At 32.4% G+C, this 20,028-nt stretch overlaps 1 protein-coding gene and 1 long non-coding RNA gene across 2 annotated transcripts in view; both read right to left on the minus strand.

Annotated features, from left to right (window-relative positions):
* LOC126881589 (zinc finger protein 227-like) overlaps window positions 1-11,841 on the minus strand; it is a 44,520-nt gene extending 32,679 nt beyond the window's left edge. The window contains exon 1 of the mRNA XM_050645951.1: window positions 11,409-11,841. Within this exon, the coding sequence (XP_050501908.1) occupies window positions 11,409-11,634 (226 nt within the window). The 5' untranslated portion in view covers window positions 11,635-11,841. The remainder of the gene's footprint in view (window positions 1-11,408) is intronic.
* On the minus strand, window positions 6,252-7,141 carry LOC126881590 (uncharacterized). Its single transcript, XR_007696923.1, has 2 exons — window positions 6,751-7,141; window positions 6,252-6,694 (listed from the first exon to the last, which is right to left on the minus strand). It is a non-coding gene; the product is annotated as an uncharacterized LOC126881590 (long non-coding RNA).
* Window positions 11,842-20,028: the final 8,187 nt, after the last annotated feature.

Here is a 20,028-nt window from a genome sequence, read left to right on the forward strand (position 1 = left end):
ACTTTGTTTTTAAGATTTTAAAAGCTTGCAAGCAGGCAACCCGCATTTCATCACACGGTTTGTGCTGGCTGTAGGCCTGCCGGAGTAGACAAAGCATGCAAGAAGAATAAAATCAAACCTAACCTCATTTTTTCGCGTTTTTCTTATATTTGTTTCGAAGTAAGAAATTAGAATTGTTAAAAGTTTATTTCATTATTTTTATATTTATTTGTTTATTTTCATTAAAAATTCTTCCACTTGCACCCCTTGTATCCCGTTATAAACATGCCATGTAAAAAGCATAGCGTTTGGAAAATGTGGAACATTAACGAGAATAAATCTGATAGTTGTAAATACTGTTCGAAGTGTTACAAGTTTGCGAATGTGAATAAACTGACTGGCCATATAAATAAGTGCCGCAAGTGTCCCAAGGAAGCAAAGAAAATGATCAACCTAAAATCAGCTTCAACTTTCGAGTCAGCCAAGGAAAAGCACAGAGATAGAGAAACTGAGCAGGTAGGTTTAAAATTCAACTAAAACTAAAAATAACAATTTTTTCAGCGTATAAAATTTACACATGATTATATAATAGTCTAATTAGTCAATGGCTAATCAAGGTTTAAGGCCTCTGCCTAACTAGCCTTGGCTCATTTTCACGCTCATTATGTTTAAGTGAAAAATCAAATAATTGAATTGTTTAATTAAAAGGTAAAGGGTAAAGGCGTAAAGGTAAAGGTGACATATATTTTTTTCAGCTCGATCTAGATGAAGATGTAATAATTGATCCACCACAATGTTTGAATCCAAGCACGCCTGCGAGGGAAAACCATCCCAGTCCAAGCTCATCATGTCTATCTTCTTCATCCATATCAGGATACTATAAGCGTTGAAATCAAAAACGTCAAGCTGACAGTGCCCATTAAAATCTGCTCTTAATAAAATTAACTATTTAGCGAGTTAATTAGTAGAAAAAAGGACACTTGGTGTGATTTAAAACCTGATATTGATTGAGTGCGATAAACAGTGCTATAAGCGACCCCCAATGGGGGAAGCTTTTTCCCCAGGGACACCATTAGGTGAAAACTTTTCAGGTGCTAGTGAGAATAGTGAAATGGATATTATTGAATCAAGTTTAATAGAAAATTTGGATGATTCTACTGCGAAAATTACAACTAAAACCAGAGATGTTATTAAAGTGCCGACACAACAAATTCCACCTCCGCAAAAAGTTGTAGAGAAAAAATTGTTCAACGTTGCATCAGATAAGTACAATTTTGATAATGTTTATGTATATATAGAAAAATCAAACAATCAGGATATTGGCCGTTTACATCCACTTACTGTTGCGGACATTTTGCATAAAAAATTGAACATTCCTAATATTATTGAAATAAAAGCCATTGGAAAAAACAGAATTAAAGTTTTGTTAAGGTCAATCGTAGATGCAAATAATTTAGTTAAACATATAAAATTAAAAGACCAAAACTTAGTAGCATATGTCCCTAACCATTTACTAGAAATAAGAGGCCTAATAAGAGATATTGATACTCAATACGATGAAAAGTATTTGTTAGATAATAGTAAATCTCCCTCCCCCATAATAGCCTTTAAAAGAACTTACAGAAAAGTTGACACCGATGGAAAAACTAACTATGTACCCAAAAGGACAATGATAGTCACCTTCGAAGGAAATATTCTTCCTAGCTACATTTCAATAAATAGTGTATTTTTTCCTGTTGAAACCTACATTGGCAAAGTAACACAGTGTTACAATTGCTTAAGATTTGGACATATTTCCAAGCAGTGTCGCAGTCCACAAGCACATTGCATAAAATGTGGAAAAATCAAAAATGAAGATCATACATGTCAAGGTAATGATGTTCAATGCATACATTGTGATAGTAAAGATCATGTTTCCATATCCAAGAAGTGTCCAAAATACGAACATCAAAAGAAGATAAAGAACGTGATGATTGAGCAAAAAATTTCCTTTATCGAGGCAAAAAATTACTGTGAATCGTCCTTCTCGGGATTGTTTATTCAGAATAGATATTCCACACTAGACAATATCGAAGACAGTTTTCCTCCCCTCCCAACATCTTCAAAAAAATCATCCCCTTCTACTACCACACATAAAAATCAAAACATTTCAAATAATACATCCCAATCCCAACCCTCCTCAAGCCACTACAATATAGCTAAAAAACGAAAAATATCACCAAACCAAACACAAAACAATTCACCCATGTTCCCTTTTAATTTTGGGCCCTCCAAACCCCTTCCTGCTAATTTAAAACCCCCAATTTGTCAAAACAAATCAGATCAACGAGTATTGGAAACTCTCATTTCCAATTATATTTTTAATTTGATTACAAATATTCAAACTGTAGATGATATAAAAACTATGAGTCAAGATAGTATTTACCATGGTATAAAAACGATTTTAGAGGATATCACTCATAAATAACATGTTCCCAGAACTTAAATCATTAAAAATTTTGCAATGGAACGGTAGATCCGTTGTTTCGAATAAAAATAGTTTAATTCATTTTTTAATAACTGAAAATATTGATATTGTATTATTAAGTGAAACCTGGTTCAAACCAAATCAAAATTATACATTTAAAGGTTATAATGTAATTCGCCAAGATAGATATGACGGGTATGCAGGTGTTGCAATTTTAATTAAAACAACTATACCATTTCGTGAAATAAATATTAGAAACAATTTTAATGAGGGAATTTTAGTTTGCGGTGCTATCGTTAAATGTAACACAATAGAATTAAGTTTTTTATCTATATATAGACCTCCAAATATTAGTACATCCAAAAACGATTGGATAAATATCTTCTCACAAATCAAATCACCTTTTTTAATTGGCGGAGATATGAATGCTCATCACTCACTATGGGGCTCACTGCGTAATGATCCAGTTGGTAACCAAATTGTTAGCAGTATCGAAGACCTAGATCTTGTAATTTTGAATAATGGAGAACCTACATATCTTCCTAGATATGGTACTCAAAAATCTATGATTGACATTTCACTCTGCACAGCTAATATAGCCAGTAAATTTACTTGGTCAGTTTTATCTGACACCTTAGGCTCGAATCATTTTGCTATATCTATGAATTTTTCAATAACCAACACCTCACAAGAAATAATTTATCCAAAAAGCAAATGGAATATCAAGAAAGCCAATTGGTCCCTGTATACATCCTTAATTGAAAACATGTTTTCCAACTACAATAGCTCTTTCAATACTTATCAAAATTATAGTTTTCTATTAGATTGCATTAATGATGCTGCAATTAGATCTATTCCTCAATACAAAATTTTTAAATCTAAAAATCGATCGCCTCCACCATGGTGGGACCCAGAATGCGATCTGATAATCAATGACAGAAAAGAAGCATTAGCATTGTATAAACGTTCACCAAGCCTTGATAATTATCTAAATTGTCAGAAAGTTACTGCTCTTACTAAAAAGCAGTTGAAACAAAAAGCCAAAGCTAGTTGGATTAAATGGTGTTCTAATTTAAGCAAAAATACCTCCTCTAAGGAGATATGGTCACAGGCCAACAAAATGAATCGAAAAGCATCTATTAGTATAAAACCCTTCAATGATAATCTATTAGACGACTTTTTTAATAAAGTATGTCCTCCTTTTGCTCAAAATTCACCTACACGATCTACACAAAGTCATCATTCAAATAATCACTTCCTGTTAAAACCATTTACTGAAACTGAATTAGATTTTGCCCTTAAAAACCGCATAAATACTTCTCCTGGTATCGATCATATAAAATACCCCATGTTAACCAACCTACCAGATGTTGCTAAAAAACTTCTTTTAAATGTCTTCAATGGTTGCGTTCATCAAACAGAGAGCTTGGAATCGGATTGCAATCGGATTGGAAGCTCTTTTACTAGTGAACGGTGCGCTGAATTAATCGGATTGGAAGCGCTCGCCATTTTATTCAGCCTTAAATTTGTTATTGTGCTGTGATAGCTGAATCCCGCCAACTTTAAAATTAAGTTCAAAGTAAAATGGATAATTTAATTAAAATTGAATATAAATACAATAATTATTGTATGTAATTTATTGTAAATATTTGTAGTTCTTATTTTAGTATTATTAATATGTATCCTATATATAGTTATTATCTAAATTAAGTTAGAAATATTTGTGTTTTTTTATTTATATAGTTACTAGAAATATTAACACAATATCTGTATAGTAGGTACCTACCTCATTTATTTTCCAACAATCCAGTTTTTGATTGATTCACAAATCTTATAAAAATTGGTATTGATTGCATACCAACTATTTGTAATTAATATTTACCTACAATAAAATTAAATTTAATATAGGTAGGTAGGTACCTATACAATAATACTCCATATTAGTTATTTTCAATAATATTTCCAATTTTTTATTCTTCTTCACCCACCGTTGTGTTATTAATTTCTTTATTTAGCATACCTACTCAATATTGCATTTATCCAGAACATTATTGCCTTCTATATTATAAAATTGTGTAAAACACAATGTTCGTTAATCGAATATTTTCTGTATCAAATTTTAATCCTCTAAATTTGCATTTTATTAGTTCAAACCTTTCTACAGCTGACCGAATCTTTAATTTATTATCAAAATTTTCTTGTTCTTGTAGTAAACGTTTATTATTCTGGTAAGATTTCATTAAGTTAAGTATCTAGATATGCCGAATTTTGAATGAGATTTATATTCGCTGGTAAAATGGAATCTGCTCGAGTTAAATAGTTAATAGGCCTGGATCCTGCATACCAAAAGAAAGTTTATTAATAGCAAGCTGAAAATTTGTTATTAGCTTAACGGTGTCTAGTCGGACAAACTTTGATGTTTTAATTTAAAACAAACACTGGAACGGGAAGTTTTAATTGTTGAACAGGTTTCGAACGTCAGACTACAAAAACGTCTCATGTGTTGTGTCAGACAGAACTTCCTATTGATTTGCTACTCTTTCATTAGCATGCAAAATTAGACTGCTATTTATCACCAATATAATTCCTATCCTCTGACATGTTCTACGTGTCGGAATTATTAAAATGCCCAACATAGAGAGAGACATACTTTATTGATACAATGTACCAAAAGGCCATCGACCAAAGTCTTTCAGCCAACTGCCCAACATATTTTTCGGACAAAAATTTTTTCATATATTATAATATACAAAGTTTGCTATTGAATAAACTTAAAAACAACCTGCTAGTTTTCACAATCATAAACTTGTCAGGATGGCACGTTCCACAATTAAGGCTTCCCCTGTTCCAGTGTTTCTATACATCAAAGTGTGTCCAACTAGACACCGTTAAGCTATTAACAAATTTGAGCTTGCTATTAATCAACTTTTTTTTGGTATGCGGGATCCAGGCCTAGGTACGAAATTTTTAAAAGTAGACGTTTTAAAAAAAATTTAATTATACAGTTTAAACAGCTTTTTCAAAACTATTTACAATCATATTATTTGTTGTCATTTCATGGAATTAGGCATAATCCAAATTTAATATAAGTACTATGAAAAAAGAACTAGAGGGAGATATAATCTATTTTTTAATACGATTCTTTGATCACAACCAACTAACTCTTGAGATAAACTGGGAATGCAGTAGACATCCCTTTATGATGCTCATACAGAAGCACATTTCCAAGCAATCTCACATTACAAAGTTGTTGCTGGCATCCTATAAAGGGAAAAAATAATTATTTTGCATGGTTACATTATCTTGAAGCTGTATTCGATAAAAAATTCTGAAACGAGAAAGCTCACTTTAATACTTATCCGGGCAAGACATTTTACTTCCATATAAAAGACATGGCATTTCGGGCCTATTGAGCCCCACTTGCCCGGATAAGGGTTAAAACAGTAAAAGAAAACGCAGCAGCATAAGGTACTGTTGGTTGGGAGCACTCTGAAGACCACCATGTGTTCGTTGTTCTCTGATAATACCATCAATACAGATAGAATTATTTCTACGAGTATGGCTATGTCAAACGAAATAAGGATTGAGAGACCTTTTAGATGCTCTCAGTGAAACAAATGCAATTTTAGAGCCACAACCAAATACTAGGAACGCTAAGGAAGAAATTCCTCTTATTAAAAAAAGAATGGAGGGACAATTCTTGTTAACAAATTCTGCTTAACAATGGAGGAGGAAGATATATGAAAGGTTGTGTTAAGTACAATACATTTAGTTTTTATCTAAGCATGAAAATAAATATTATGACCACATTTGTACTACATTTATTTTCAAACAAACCAGTTTTTTATTGATTCACAAAAAATTTTTATTGATTACGATTTACAATTAACCCATTCGCAGATACGACTAATATGCATGTACTTACAAAGGGAAATTACTGTCTGCATATGAAGATGTGTCCACAAATGTGTTAATACAATATTTACAATAAAATTATATTATAGAATATTTACAATAAAATTAAACTCAATATACACATTGATATTCAAGATTAGTTATTTCCAATTTTTTGTAATTCTATATTATTTGGGTGAAAATCTTATGTCCAGAGCTCTTTGGCAAACCAAACGTATCCCCAGCAACAAATTCTCTGGTTTACTTAGCATCCACATCATAAACATTAATTTTTTCCAATAGAATTATTCTGTTTTCAAATTGGTGGATATGACCAATACAATTAAATAGTTCCTGGAAATATAACAATATAATATACATGATGTTATTAATTTGTTATACAATTTTACCTGGAAAGTAGTTCTGGACATACGAAAATGTTCTCTAAATTGGATATTGAATTATGGTTTATATATATTTAATTTCATCTCATCCTTCTGGAATAATTGTGAGGCAGGTACATCTGCTAAATGTATAACGGCATTTGCTAATTTCGTCCCCAAACAAAAATTCTTCATGAATATTATCCATTTTAGCTTAGACACAGTTTCAGTTTTATTTAAAAACAAAACTGTCTAGGTTATAAATTATATAAACAAAGAATAAAAAAATAAACAAATGGAACACAGAACACTCTCAATCGAATGTCAAACGTCAGTCGTTCACTAGTAAAAAAACTGTCAGCGTTTCAGCGCAAATTAATCGGATTGCACTCGGATTATTCTGGTGAACGCGACCAATGATATCATCCAAAAAAATATAGTTATCGATTCTTTCAAAGACATCTTAGTTGTTCCTATCCTTAAACCCGGAAAAGACCCAAACATCGTAAGTTCATATAGACCAATATCCTTACTGTCTTGTATTTTTAAAACTTTAGAAAGGCTTTTAAAATTTAGATTAGATTGGTGGTTACAAAAAGAGAATTTACTTCCAGTAAACCAGTTTGGTTACAAAAGAGGTTTTGGAACTCTAGACGCTTTAACAACACTTGTTGTAGATGTACAGAATAACTTAACTAAAAATAACTACTTAGCAGCACTATTCTTAGATATTGAAGGAGCATATGACTCAGTTTGTTTATCAACCTTAAAACATAAAATGGTAAATTTTTTTCATATGCCAATTGCTTTCGTTAACACAATAATCGGTTTCTATACAGATAGGGTAATTTACATCAGAGATCATAATAATAAACTTATAGGACCTCGACATAATTATTACGGTATACCACAAGGCTCAGTATTATCACCAATTTTATTTAATCTGTACACCTCTGACATACATAAGATGCAAATAAACAACATCCCATTCAAAATCATACAATATGCAGACGATTTTTGTGTCTATATGGAAAGCAAGAAATATGAAAACGGTATGCAAAACCTAAGTACAGTTTGTAGTTCCCTCTTTCCATGGTTCTTAGAGAACGGCTTAAATTTATCAATTAAAAAATCAGCAGTATCTGTCTTTACAAGACACAATCTTCCTATAAACCAAGATGTATTACTTAGTGATCAATCTTTTACATTTAAAAATAATGTCAAATATCTGGGACTCATTCTGGACAAAAAACTAACTTGGAAACCACACATACAATATATGCTGGATAGATGTAGCAAAGGTATTAATTTCCTTAGAATGACAACTAGAGTGTGGTGGGGCTGCGATGTTGAAACATCTTTATTGTTTTATAGAGCTTATATACGATCCATTATAGATTATGGTGCTACCCTCTACGGTTCTGCTTCCAAAAACCTTTTAAGAAAAATTGACGTTTTCCAAAACTCTGCCTTGAGAATCTGTTTAGGTGCTATGAGATCTACTCCTATACAACCAATACATGTTGAAGCTTCTGAGCCTCCTTTACAGATTAGAAGAAATTTACTAAGCGAAAAATGGGTACTTAAAGCACACACTACAAATTTCAAATTATTTTCCAGTATATGTCATCTTAACGAATCAGATCTTACTCACAAGTATTGGATTAAAAAACCATCTCCGCCTTTATGTACTGCATTACAGAACAATCCTATTTTTTCAAAGGAATTAAACACAGTAGACAAAAACTTAGACTACTTTGCTCTCTTCCATAAAACTGATGTAATAATACCCACATACAACGAAAACAACATAATCAGCAACAATATCCTGAAATCTATTTTGAACTGCTACAGTGATGCAACAGTTATATACACAGATGCATCTAAATCAGGAGAAGGGTCTGGCTGTGCGTATTTTTTACCCTCAGGAGGTTTTGAATTCAAGTACAAACTTCCCAATGAGTTTTCAATTTTCTCTGCGGAATCATTGGCCATACTCGAAGCGTTGAAATATATTAAAAACTCTTATACTAAAAAAACGTTAATTCTTTCAGACTGTCTATCAGTTTTACAGAATATCAAAAATACTTTTTTGCCCAAAACATTTAGTAATCCTTACATATTTTTAATAAAGGATATGTTAAAGCAGTTAGAAGACTCTGGCTTCAATATAAAATTTATTTGGGTTAAGGCACATATTGGACTCAAAGATAATGAGTATGTAGACTACTTAGCCAAATCCAGTATAACATCAGGCACTTTATTGTCATATTCTTTATGTGTATCAGATGTTATTACTATTTTTAAAAGAAACCAACTATCGATATGGAAAGATCAATGGAATCTTTACTGCTTAACAAACCCCACAAGATACACCACTTTACAACCAGTGATTCCACAAAGTACATGGTTTAAGAGTTTTAAAGCTCCACGTAAATATATAACAACTATAAATCGATTACGTTTTGGGCATGCTTGCTATCCAAGTCATTTATATAAAATAAATGTGATTGAAGACAATAATTGCAAACATTGCGGAAAGCAGGGTGATCTTGATCATATCTTTTTTGAATGTACTAAGTTTCAACAGCATTCAAACTCTCTCTATAAAAATTTAATTAAACTTGATATGCATGCACCATTCAATATACAGTCTTTGCTGGCTACAGGCTCACAACAAATATACAATATCATTATAGATTTCTTGTCAGATACACGCACGGTCCTATAAGATTTGTACGCGGGCATGAGATTTTTTATGATTTAAGTTCAGATTTGCATCTTCTTTTTTTGTCATAAATATTTTATCACTTTATCAGAGTTCCATTATTGTTTTTATTGTATTATTATTGTATTGTATTATTTATTGTGTTACTATATTGTTTCTGTTTAATTTTGTATTAGGATTAGGATTGTATTTTGTTTATTGCAACTGGCTGTATGACTAATGTCTATGCCATTAAATAAAAAAAAAAAAAAAAAAAAGCTACTATAAGCTCGTAGTTAGGGTCTTTCACATTACCTAAAAACTTGGTTAAAACTTTTTTGAATCCAATCCAAGCTTCTTTTTTCTTAGTAGTAATCTTGGTTTCAAAGGTAATTATGCAATTTTAAATGTTAAATTGTGAAAGAATGGTGGGTGGTACAGCATTTTTAATATGATTTTCTGACTACTCAGCACACTAAAATACATAAGATACAGGTAATTTTATCAAAAAAGTTTTTTCATCGTTGGCCTGTGCTATTTACCAAGAGAACTAAAGTCTCAAACTTTAGATGACAATGTTTTTTGGATTCGAGTTGAGAAATTAATATTAATTTTACAACCTATTGTAATTTTAACAAAACAATTTGAATCAAATGTATGTTTAATCCATAAAAGGCATTACACTTTTAATGATTTGCAGAAAAATCTTGTCATTTTATTACCACAATCCCCACTTACAAAAGCCGAGGAGAATACTATTTTACAAAAAATTTAAGAGAGGAAGCATATATGGCTCTAGGGCCAATTCATTTGGCTGCAGCACTATTAGATCCCTCGAGTCAGGGTTGCCATTTAATTCCAGTCGAGCATGTGGACGCAATGGAATTCATTCACAAAGTTGCTGACAAAATGAATATTGCCACTTCGGCTTCCAGTGACTTGGCCAATTATATTGCAAAGGATGGGCTATGGGGAAAAGAATTTGTGTGGATTTCTGCAGCATCAGTATCGCCATTGGTATGGTGGAAAGGGATCTGCAAAGATCCCTTTCAGAAGTTGCTGTTCGCATATTATCAGCTCCAGTTAGCTCTGCAGCAACTGAAAGATCATTCAGTACGTTCAGTTGGATCCACAATAAAAAACGTAATCGTTTGACAAACACTAGGGCTGGGAAAATTACATATTTGGCTCACAACTGGAAATTACTACACGAAAACGAAAAAGGGAAACATGAAATTGATGAATTGACAACAGGCCAAGCTGAAGAGACACCATATCCAAATAATGACTATATTGTCCTCAGTGATGATATTAGCGATGATGAGGGTGAAAATGACAGTGAGATCAGTGAAATGGATATCAGGTATAGATATGATAGCTCAAGAGCTAGTGAGAATGAGAATCTCAGTGATTTAGATTTTAGTATGTAATATGTGTTAATGTTTCAATTTCTTGAAAAAAATTTTTTTATTAACAACTAATTTTTTAATAAAAAAAACCCATAGGTATAAATACTCCAATCGGGTAAAAACCCTGAGTATTTACCCATCACTAAATATCATGTAACACATATAATCAAATATAGGTTCAAGAAACCATAATTGAATTCGTTTTGCATAGAAATATATTTTTACTTATCAAAAAAATTCTTAGTAGTAGGCACATTCACAGCTAACCTAACAGCTGACAGAATAAGACGCGAAATCTACAAACACGTGAAAAATGGCTGGCAACATTAACCATTGGTTGATGTTCTCCAACCGCAAATGACCCATATGCCTACACTGAACAGCAAGCCTTGTAAAGCAGAGTTTGGGTAAAATATGCATTTGAATTCAATCTAACCCTATGGTTCCATTATCCAGTAAAAGTTATTGAAATATTTTTGAATGTGCCCGATAAAGGGTTAATAACCAACATCATCAATATACAATCAATTTGTTATCATGCTATTTTACTTATGAGTTTATTTATTTACCTTCTTCACTGCTTGTTTGCTTTTTTTCAGATAGGGTAAATTTATATTCAACTTGCTCTACTTCAGGATTTACCGGGAACTTATTAAAATCTGGATTATCAAATGCGTTGGGTTCTCTCTTGGGTTCTTCCGTAATTTCAATTTTGAAGACATCCAAAGGACCATCACATGCCTCATCTATTTCTATTTTACAAGTCTTCTCACTAGCATCTTGCTCTATTTCCATATTAAAGTTGATTTTACGTACAAATTTGAGATATTGCACGTTTATATTTACAGCTAAAAACAAAATTACTGTATTAATAAATTTTGAGGAAACCAATAAACCAAATTAATCCTCTAAAATCCTATTTCATTTCATTTGCCTTGCTTTCATTTTTTATCTTGACGACATTTTGTTTCTGTTTTTGGGCATTTTATTTTGACTTTTTGTTGACATATGAAGGGTGGCTGTGACATGACATTAAAGTTGACACTTGACAGGCATCATATCACAAACCATACATACTGTCAAATTTCACGTGTTTTCTCTAACGCTGTGTCTAGGTACACGCTAACGTGTACGCAATTAAAAAAGTTAGGTACACGCGAATTAAACTTCATTAAGCCAGTGACGTCATTATTTAGCGTGCGCAGTGACTTTATATTTTGGTACACGCTATTTTGATATGTTTGGTGTTTGTTTGATAAAAAATATTTTTATTAAGGGAAGGGGAAGGGAAGCAAAACTATTCAGATGTTTCAAACTTAATTGTAATAAAACAATATGCATGTATATAACAGTATATTATATTCAGGTTAGCAAAATAAATATTAGTTAACACGATATATACAAAATACTGTTAAAATAATTATACCAGTTTATTTTTGCTGTGGTGTTTATTTTTATTTATACAGGGAGTTGAACTTGTTACGATTTTAATAGAAAATTGGTTATAACTTTGTAAATACCCTGTATAACATAATAAACCTTTATATTTTAGTGATGTGGAAGTTAAGAAGATTTCAAACATAAAATAAAATATAGGGTGTTCCATTTAAAAAACATAACTTTGGTCTGCCACTATATTATCGAACGCCGCTGTAACATTCTAACTAATTTTAGTAATTTTGTAATATGAAGCTTAAAGTTTGCTAAAAATTTTGTTACTAACTTTTATTGCTATCTATTACTCTAGCGGATCTGCTGAGTTTTATCACACTAACCAATTGCCCCGTATATTTTATCCTATTACTTCTGCTACCCTTAATCACGAATTTTTGTCTCTTATCTTTTTCATACTGTTTTAAAATGTTGTTAAACTAATTAAAAAAACTAAATAATTGTCCACACTCCATAGTTAATTAAAAAAAACACTAAACAAGTAAAAAAATAAGGAAACTCGTTATAAATCAATATAAACATAGGGCGATTATGTGTAAACATAACGCGATTAGACAAATTCTAACCACACTCTGACACTCGCAATACTTACAGATACTTTACCACAGCATACACGCGGCTCAAATTAGCGTGTACCAAAAAACCCAGTCATAGTACACGCTAAATAATGACGTCACTGACTTTATGACGTTTAAGCGTGTACCTAACTTTTTTATTTGCGTACACGTTAGCGTGTACCTAGACACAGCGTTGCTCAAACCAGTTTGATCAAATTATTTGATGGTGGGACGCGGCCTTAACTCACTGAAACTAGTATCAAAAAATTAAGCCGCTTGTCCATAAAAATTACTTCTCTAGGGCAATGGACAGCCTAAGTCTGACGTCACAAATGTCACAAAATTGGGAGGAGCTTATATTGGCTCCAAACAATTTTGATTTTAACGTTAAATCGTCAAAAGAAATTTTTCATTTATGTGCTTAGTGTGGCAAAATAAGACTTCATTTACGTATTTCGTTAAAGAAACGTGTTAATTAAGAGATTTTTATTCGTTTTTGCTCAGGTGGTTTTTATTCCTTAAGTCGACTTTACATTACATGATTTATCATGTGATTTGTCATATGATTTGGTCATGGAGTGAAATTTACATGTTTACACTGTGTGATTTGTCATATGATTTTGCATTGTTTATACGGCTCGTTTTGTCATAAGCATTGTCATGCGGCTCGTCATGGGAAAAATCATATGACAAATCACATGATAAATCATGTAGTGTAAAGTCGACTTTAGTGATTGAAAATAAACATAACCTTAATACTGTTTACGTTCTAATCATTGTATTAAATTAACTCACCTGGGCCAAAACGAATAATAATCTCTTATTTGGCACATTTCTTTAACTAAATACCTAAATGAAAAGTCTTATTTTGTCACACAAACCACGTAAACAATAAATTAAAAATTCCTTATGAGTGTTTAACATTATAAACAAAATTGTTTGGAGCCAAATATAAGCTCCTCCCAATTTTGTGACGTCAAGACTTAGGTTGTCCATAGGGCTTTTCATCGATTGTCATTTGTTTCGAGCTTCTGTCATGTGTCACATAATACTAATATATCTATTACGCACTGAAAGATGATCATGAGAAATACTGTACGCCATATGTCTTGGGTTTGTATCATTAGAATACCAATAACGTATGTCGTAGATATATTAATATTATGTGATACATGACAATCGATGAAAAGCCCTATATTCTTTCATTTTTCCGACTGTAATTTTATTTTGCTGGTGCATATAAAGGCGGCGCCAGATATGCGGTATTTGGCAAATACTGAACAAGTGCTTGCTAAATATCAAATATTTGAGTGCTCATGAAAGTGTTTGTTAAACGGCAAGCACCTTGCACCACATATTCGAGATTTTTCGTATATCGAGCCACTGTGGAAACAACAAATATATTCTAAACGAACAAAAAAAAAGGTACAGGATGGATACAGATACAGAGCTTCTTATAAATTCAGCTGCTTTTGTCATTATGTCTGGTGGAAGTGTATTATTAAATAGCAGAAAAAAAGAAATTTGCATTCCATATTATGGGTTCATTATCATATGCATCCAAAAATTGTAAAATACTTTCATTGGTCCACTCCATATTTATTATTTTCAATATATTCTACACTCTGTGACAATAACTAAACTACTTTAATAAACGTTATAAACTTTAACCTAACCTAAAAAATTTGCTTGTGCTTGCAAAAATATGTGGATGCTAAAAATATTCAAACGGCGAATATTTGTTTACTTTGAAGTGTTGAAAAGACCGACAACGTACGGGAACACCACAAATATTCGACAAGCACTAAAATTAGTCAATGCCAAATAGCAAGCAACCCCTCCACACTAATAGGCAAATAGCAATAGGTCTGGATCCCGCGTATGAAAAAAAAGTTGATTAATAGCAAGCTGAAAATTTGTTAATAGCTTAAGGGTGTCTAGTCGGATAAACTTTGATATATGGGAACACTGGAACAGGGGCAGTTTTAATTGTGGAACAGGTTAAAAATTTGGAACCGTCAGACCACGAAAACGGCACATTTGTTTTGTCCGACAGAACAGACTTAAACTCTCCGAACAGAGATTAAACTCTCATGCAAAAATCAGACTGATATTTATCACCTGTCATAATTCCTATCATTTAACTATTCTACATGTTCCACTCATTGAAACACCCATTTGGTGATAAATAGGAGTCTGATTTTTGCATGAGAGTTTAATCTCTGTTCGGAGAGTTTAAGTCTGTTCTGTCGGACAAAACAAATGTGCCGTTTTCGTGGTCTGACCGTTCCAAATTTTTAACCTGTTCCACAATTAAAACTGCCCCTGTTCCAGTGTTCCCATATATCAAAGTTTGTCCGACTAGACACCCTTAAGCTATTAACAAATTTTCAGCTTGCTATTAATCAACTTTTTTTTCATACGCGGGATCCAGACCTACAAGCATTTGTTCCGTATTTGCCAAATACCGATCAAATGATTGCTATTTGCATATGTGGATGGGTTGCTTGCTATTTGGCATTGACAAATTTTAGTGCTTGTCGAATATTTGTCGTGTTCCCGTACGTTGTCGGTCTTTTCAACACTTCAAAGTAAACAAATATTCGCCGTTTGAATATTTTTAGTGCCATCCACATATTTTTGCAAGCACAAGCAAGTTTTTTTAGGTTAGGTTAAGGTTTATAACGTTTATTAAAGTAGTTTAGTTATTGTCACAGAGTGTAGAAAATATTGAAAATAATAAATATGGAGTGGACCAATGAAAGTATTTTACAATTTTTGGATGCATATGAAAATGAACCCATAATATGGAATGCAAATTGCTTTTTTTTTCTGCTATTTAATAATAAACTTCCACCAGACATAATGACAAAAGCAGCTGAATTTATAAGAAGCTCTGTATCAGTATCCATTATGTACCTTTTTTTGTTCGTTTAGAATATATTTGTTGTTCCCACAGTGGCTCGATATACGAAAAATCTCGAATATGTGGTGCAAGGTGCTTGCCGTTTAACGAACACTTTCGTGAGCACTCAAATATTTGATATTTAGCAAGCACTTGTTCAGTATTTGCCAAATACCGCATATCTGGCGCCGCCTTAAGGTGGGAATTTTAAATCTTGGCCAACGCGTAATCGGTTCAAGATAATTAAGAAGCACTGAAGTGAAGATTATTCGATATCTGTTTTTTAATAATTTTTTCACGTATTTAATTACAAATCTTGTATTTATTGCAAATAAATTAAACAAAACAGCTTAGATTAGATACAACACTTCATGACGTCAGATTAGTGTGACGTCACGGCACGAGATGCTCTATTTACCCGCAGCTCAAAAATGGGTCTAAAGCAGCGATATGGTACTCAACCTTTTTCTTTCCTGGGCCACATAGTAGCTATTGCCACAGCTTGCGGGTCGCAATCAAGATGTCAAGTCCTTTGTACTTAAAGGACGTAAGTATTTGTAATGAAATAATACTCGATGTAAAATACTTTATTTTAAAGAATTATGCACATGGTTTCCATTTTCTATCGCAGTATTAAGTAAGTGACAGCTGTCGTTCAGATGACAGTAGTACCAACCTACATTCATGGTTAAGGGAGTTTTACACGAACATAACACCTCCTCCCTTGACCATGAATTACAAAAGTTAACTAGAAGTAAAAGTACTTACAAATTCAGTCTGGTAACAGGTTTCCTTACTCTAGTGGAACGCCTTAAAATGGGTTCCTCAGTTTCAGTTTGAGCCCCAGGTACACTATTCGAACTTTCCATATTGTTTGAAATTTCGGATTCATCAGTAATCACTTCGGTAGGTGGTGGTGAGACACTGTGCTCTGGAATTGATGCCTCCCTCGGAATCAAATTGTGAGTAATGGTATCCGGAATGTAACATGTTGGATTATTTTGAGATGGAGTATATTCCCCAATTTGCCGTATTTGGTCTACATGACGTTTCCATGTTCTACCATCATCTAACTGAATTAAATAATGCAATAACCCTAATCTGAGTACAATAATGCCAAATTGCCATTTAGAATGAAAATAATCCCTCACGGAAACCCTAGTTCCTATATCAAAGTTTCTTAGACTCATATCAGTATAGGTAACTCTATCACTACATGAAGGTTTAAGTAAATCTAATCTATTCCTTATTTGTCTTCCTAACATAAGTTCTGAGGGACTTTTACCTGTAACTGTATGTGGGCTTCTGCGGTATTGCATAAGTAGCTTACATAATTCAAACTCCCTGTCATTTCCCTCACTTCGCATAGCCCTTAAACATTTTTTCAGTATTTGGACATATCTCTCTCCCTGTCCATTAGTTGCAGGATGGTAGGGTGCAGTAAATTTTTGTGTAATTCCATTATCTTTCATAAAAGTTCTAAACTCATGAGAGTCAAATTGTCTACCATTGTCTGTAACAAAAACTTTAGGAATACCAAAAGTTGTAAAAATTTTTCGGCAAATTTCAATAGTAGTTTTTGTAGTAGTATTTTTTGTAAAATGAATTTCAGGCCATTTACTGAAGGAATCTACCAATATAAAATAATAACCTCCATTGAAAGGTCCAGCGTAATCAGCATGCACTCGTTCAAAACAAAATTTTGGTGGCTCCCATATATGAGAATTATCTTTAATTGGGTTGTTCTTGTGCTTATTGCACTCTAAACAATTTTTACAAAGTGACTCAATATCCTGGTCTATGTGAGGCCACCAGCAATAACTACGAGCTAAAGATTTCATTCTAACTATTCCAAAATGTGCAGTATGTAATTCTGTCAAAATTTTATTTCTCAATTTAGTAGGTATAACTACTCTTTGTCCTCTCATAATAACATCAGATTGTAATGAAAATTCAGCTTGATTTATATTGAAGCTAAATCGTTTATCAACAGGTTTTCCTGTTTTTAACCCAACAAGTAATTTTTTTAAGGTATGATCATTTTTTGTATGAAAAGCTAGATCTCTAATATTTGTAGGCAAAGTTTCAATTTGATTTATTTCAAAAATATCTGGCTCATCATGTGTGAAATTTTGTTCTGATTTTATAGGTAGACGTGAAAGTGCGTCAGCATTGAGATGAGAATCTGTATTTTTGTAACGAATGTCATAATTCAAACCTTGTAAGAAAATTGCATAATGTTGCATTCTTGTTGCACTTAAAACTGGTAGGCTTTTATCAGGTGCAAAAATTTGAACTAACGGTTTATGATCAGTGAGCAAAGTAAATTTCCTAGCACATAAATAATTGTAAAATTTTTTTACTCCAAAAATTATGCTGTAAGCTTCTTTGTCTATTTGTGAGTACCTTTGCTGTGTAGTAGTAAGAGTTTGAGAAGCAAACTGTAAGGGTCTCTCTGTACCATCTGAAAAGATATGTGAAAGTACTGCACCTACCCCATAGGGTGATGCATCAGTTGCTAGGACTAATGGTAAATTTGGGTCATAGTGACATAAAACATTTCTAGAACAAATGAGTTTTTTTGCTTTGTCAAACGCAGTTTGACAAGTATTCGACCATTTAAAATTGACATTCTTTTTAAGTAAATTATTTAATGGTTGTAAAATTGTAGAAGTATCTTTTAAAAAACGTCTGTAATAATTAATTAGGCCACAGAAACTCCGAACTTGAGTTCTGTTTGTAGGTATTGGAGCATTTGCAATTGCAGTTACCTTATCTGCACTAGTAGACACACCTGTTTTACTCATCTTATATCCACAGTAGTCAATCTCGTCTTTGAAAAATTCGCTTTTATCCAAATTTATATGTAAATTATGTTCAGATAATTTCTTTAAAACTTGTTCAAGTCTTTGTAAATGTAAGGTATTATTTGGAGCTGTAATTCTTATATCATCCTGAAATATTGAAATACCATCTATTCCTTGTAGCATTTGCTCCATTAAACGTTGCCATTTGGCAGGAGCACTAGCAATTCCAAACATTAATCGATTTGGTTGAAATAAGCCTTTATGGGTGTTTAATGTAAGTAAATGTTTCATTTCATCTTTTATTGGCAAGTGTAAGTAAGCTTTCGTAATATCTATTTTTGTATATTTGTCCCCACCTGCTAATTGGGAAAGTAGGTCATCTGGTGTAGGTAAAGGGTATTCATCCACTTCAATGCAAGGGTTTAATGTGATTTTAAAATCACCACAAATGCGTATGTCCCCATTTTGTTTAACTACAGGAACAATAGGAGTTGCCCAGTCCGAAAATGCTACTTTCTTTAAGACTCCCTGATTTACTAAGGACTCTAATTCTGCCTCAACTTTAGGGCGTAATGCAAAAGCTACAGGACGGGCCTTACAAAATTTTGCTTTAGTACCAGGTTTTAGATAAATTTCAGCCTCTAACCCTTTTATTTCACCAACTGACTTTTCAAATAAATGTTTATATTTATCTAACAAAGTTGCAATTTCAAAATTTTCATGTAGAATTGTATTTACCTGATGTAAATTGATTTCCAGAGCATGTATCCACTCTCGACCAACCAGTGAGTAGCCATCACCATCCACCACATACAACTTTAGAGTGTGCTTTAATTCCTGGTGCTCAACCTCCACTGAAACTAAACCTAAAACATTCAAATTATTTTTGCAGTATGTAGTTAATTTAACATCCGATTTTTGTAATTGTAATGCAGGAAAATATTTTTCAAATATATTTTTATTTATGATTGTAACAGCAGCGCCAGAATCAATTTCAAAATTTAAAATATTACCATTCACTTTTAAATTTATAAAAAATTTATCTTTGCAATTTCCAGCATTTACTTCTAAGACCTCTTGAGCAGAGTTTACTGAATTTACTTGCCTGTGTGAATTTTGTTGTGCCTTTAAACAAACTTTTTGAATGTGTCCAACGTTTTTACAAAAGTTACAGATTAAATGCTTTTTATTACATTTATCGGCTAAATGCGAGGTGTCTCCGCATCTATAACAAGCCCTATTACGGTTATTTGACATTGTAAAAGTATTATTAGGAGAGCTACTATGATTATTTACTGTATTATTATCATTAAATTTACTAGTGTTTGTATTTTTATGAAAACTTTTTGCTTTCGCATTTAAAACATTTATACTAGCCTGATTGTAATTATTGTTGTGAGAAAATTGATTACTATCCTTTTCTGAAGTTTCCATGCTTGCTGCAATTTCTACGGCTCGGTCCAAGTCC

The sequence above is a fragment of the Diabrotica virgifera genome, chromosome 3 (genome assembly GCF_917563875.1).
Source record: "Diabrotica virgifera virgifera chromosome 3, PGI_DIABVI_V3a".
Taxonomy (NCBI): domain Eukaryota; kingdom Metazoa; phylum Arthropoda; class Insecta; order Coleoptera; family Chrysomelidae; genus Diabrotica; species Diabrotica virgifera.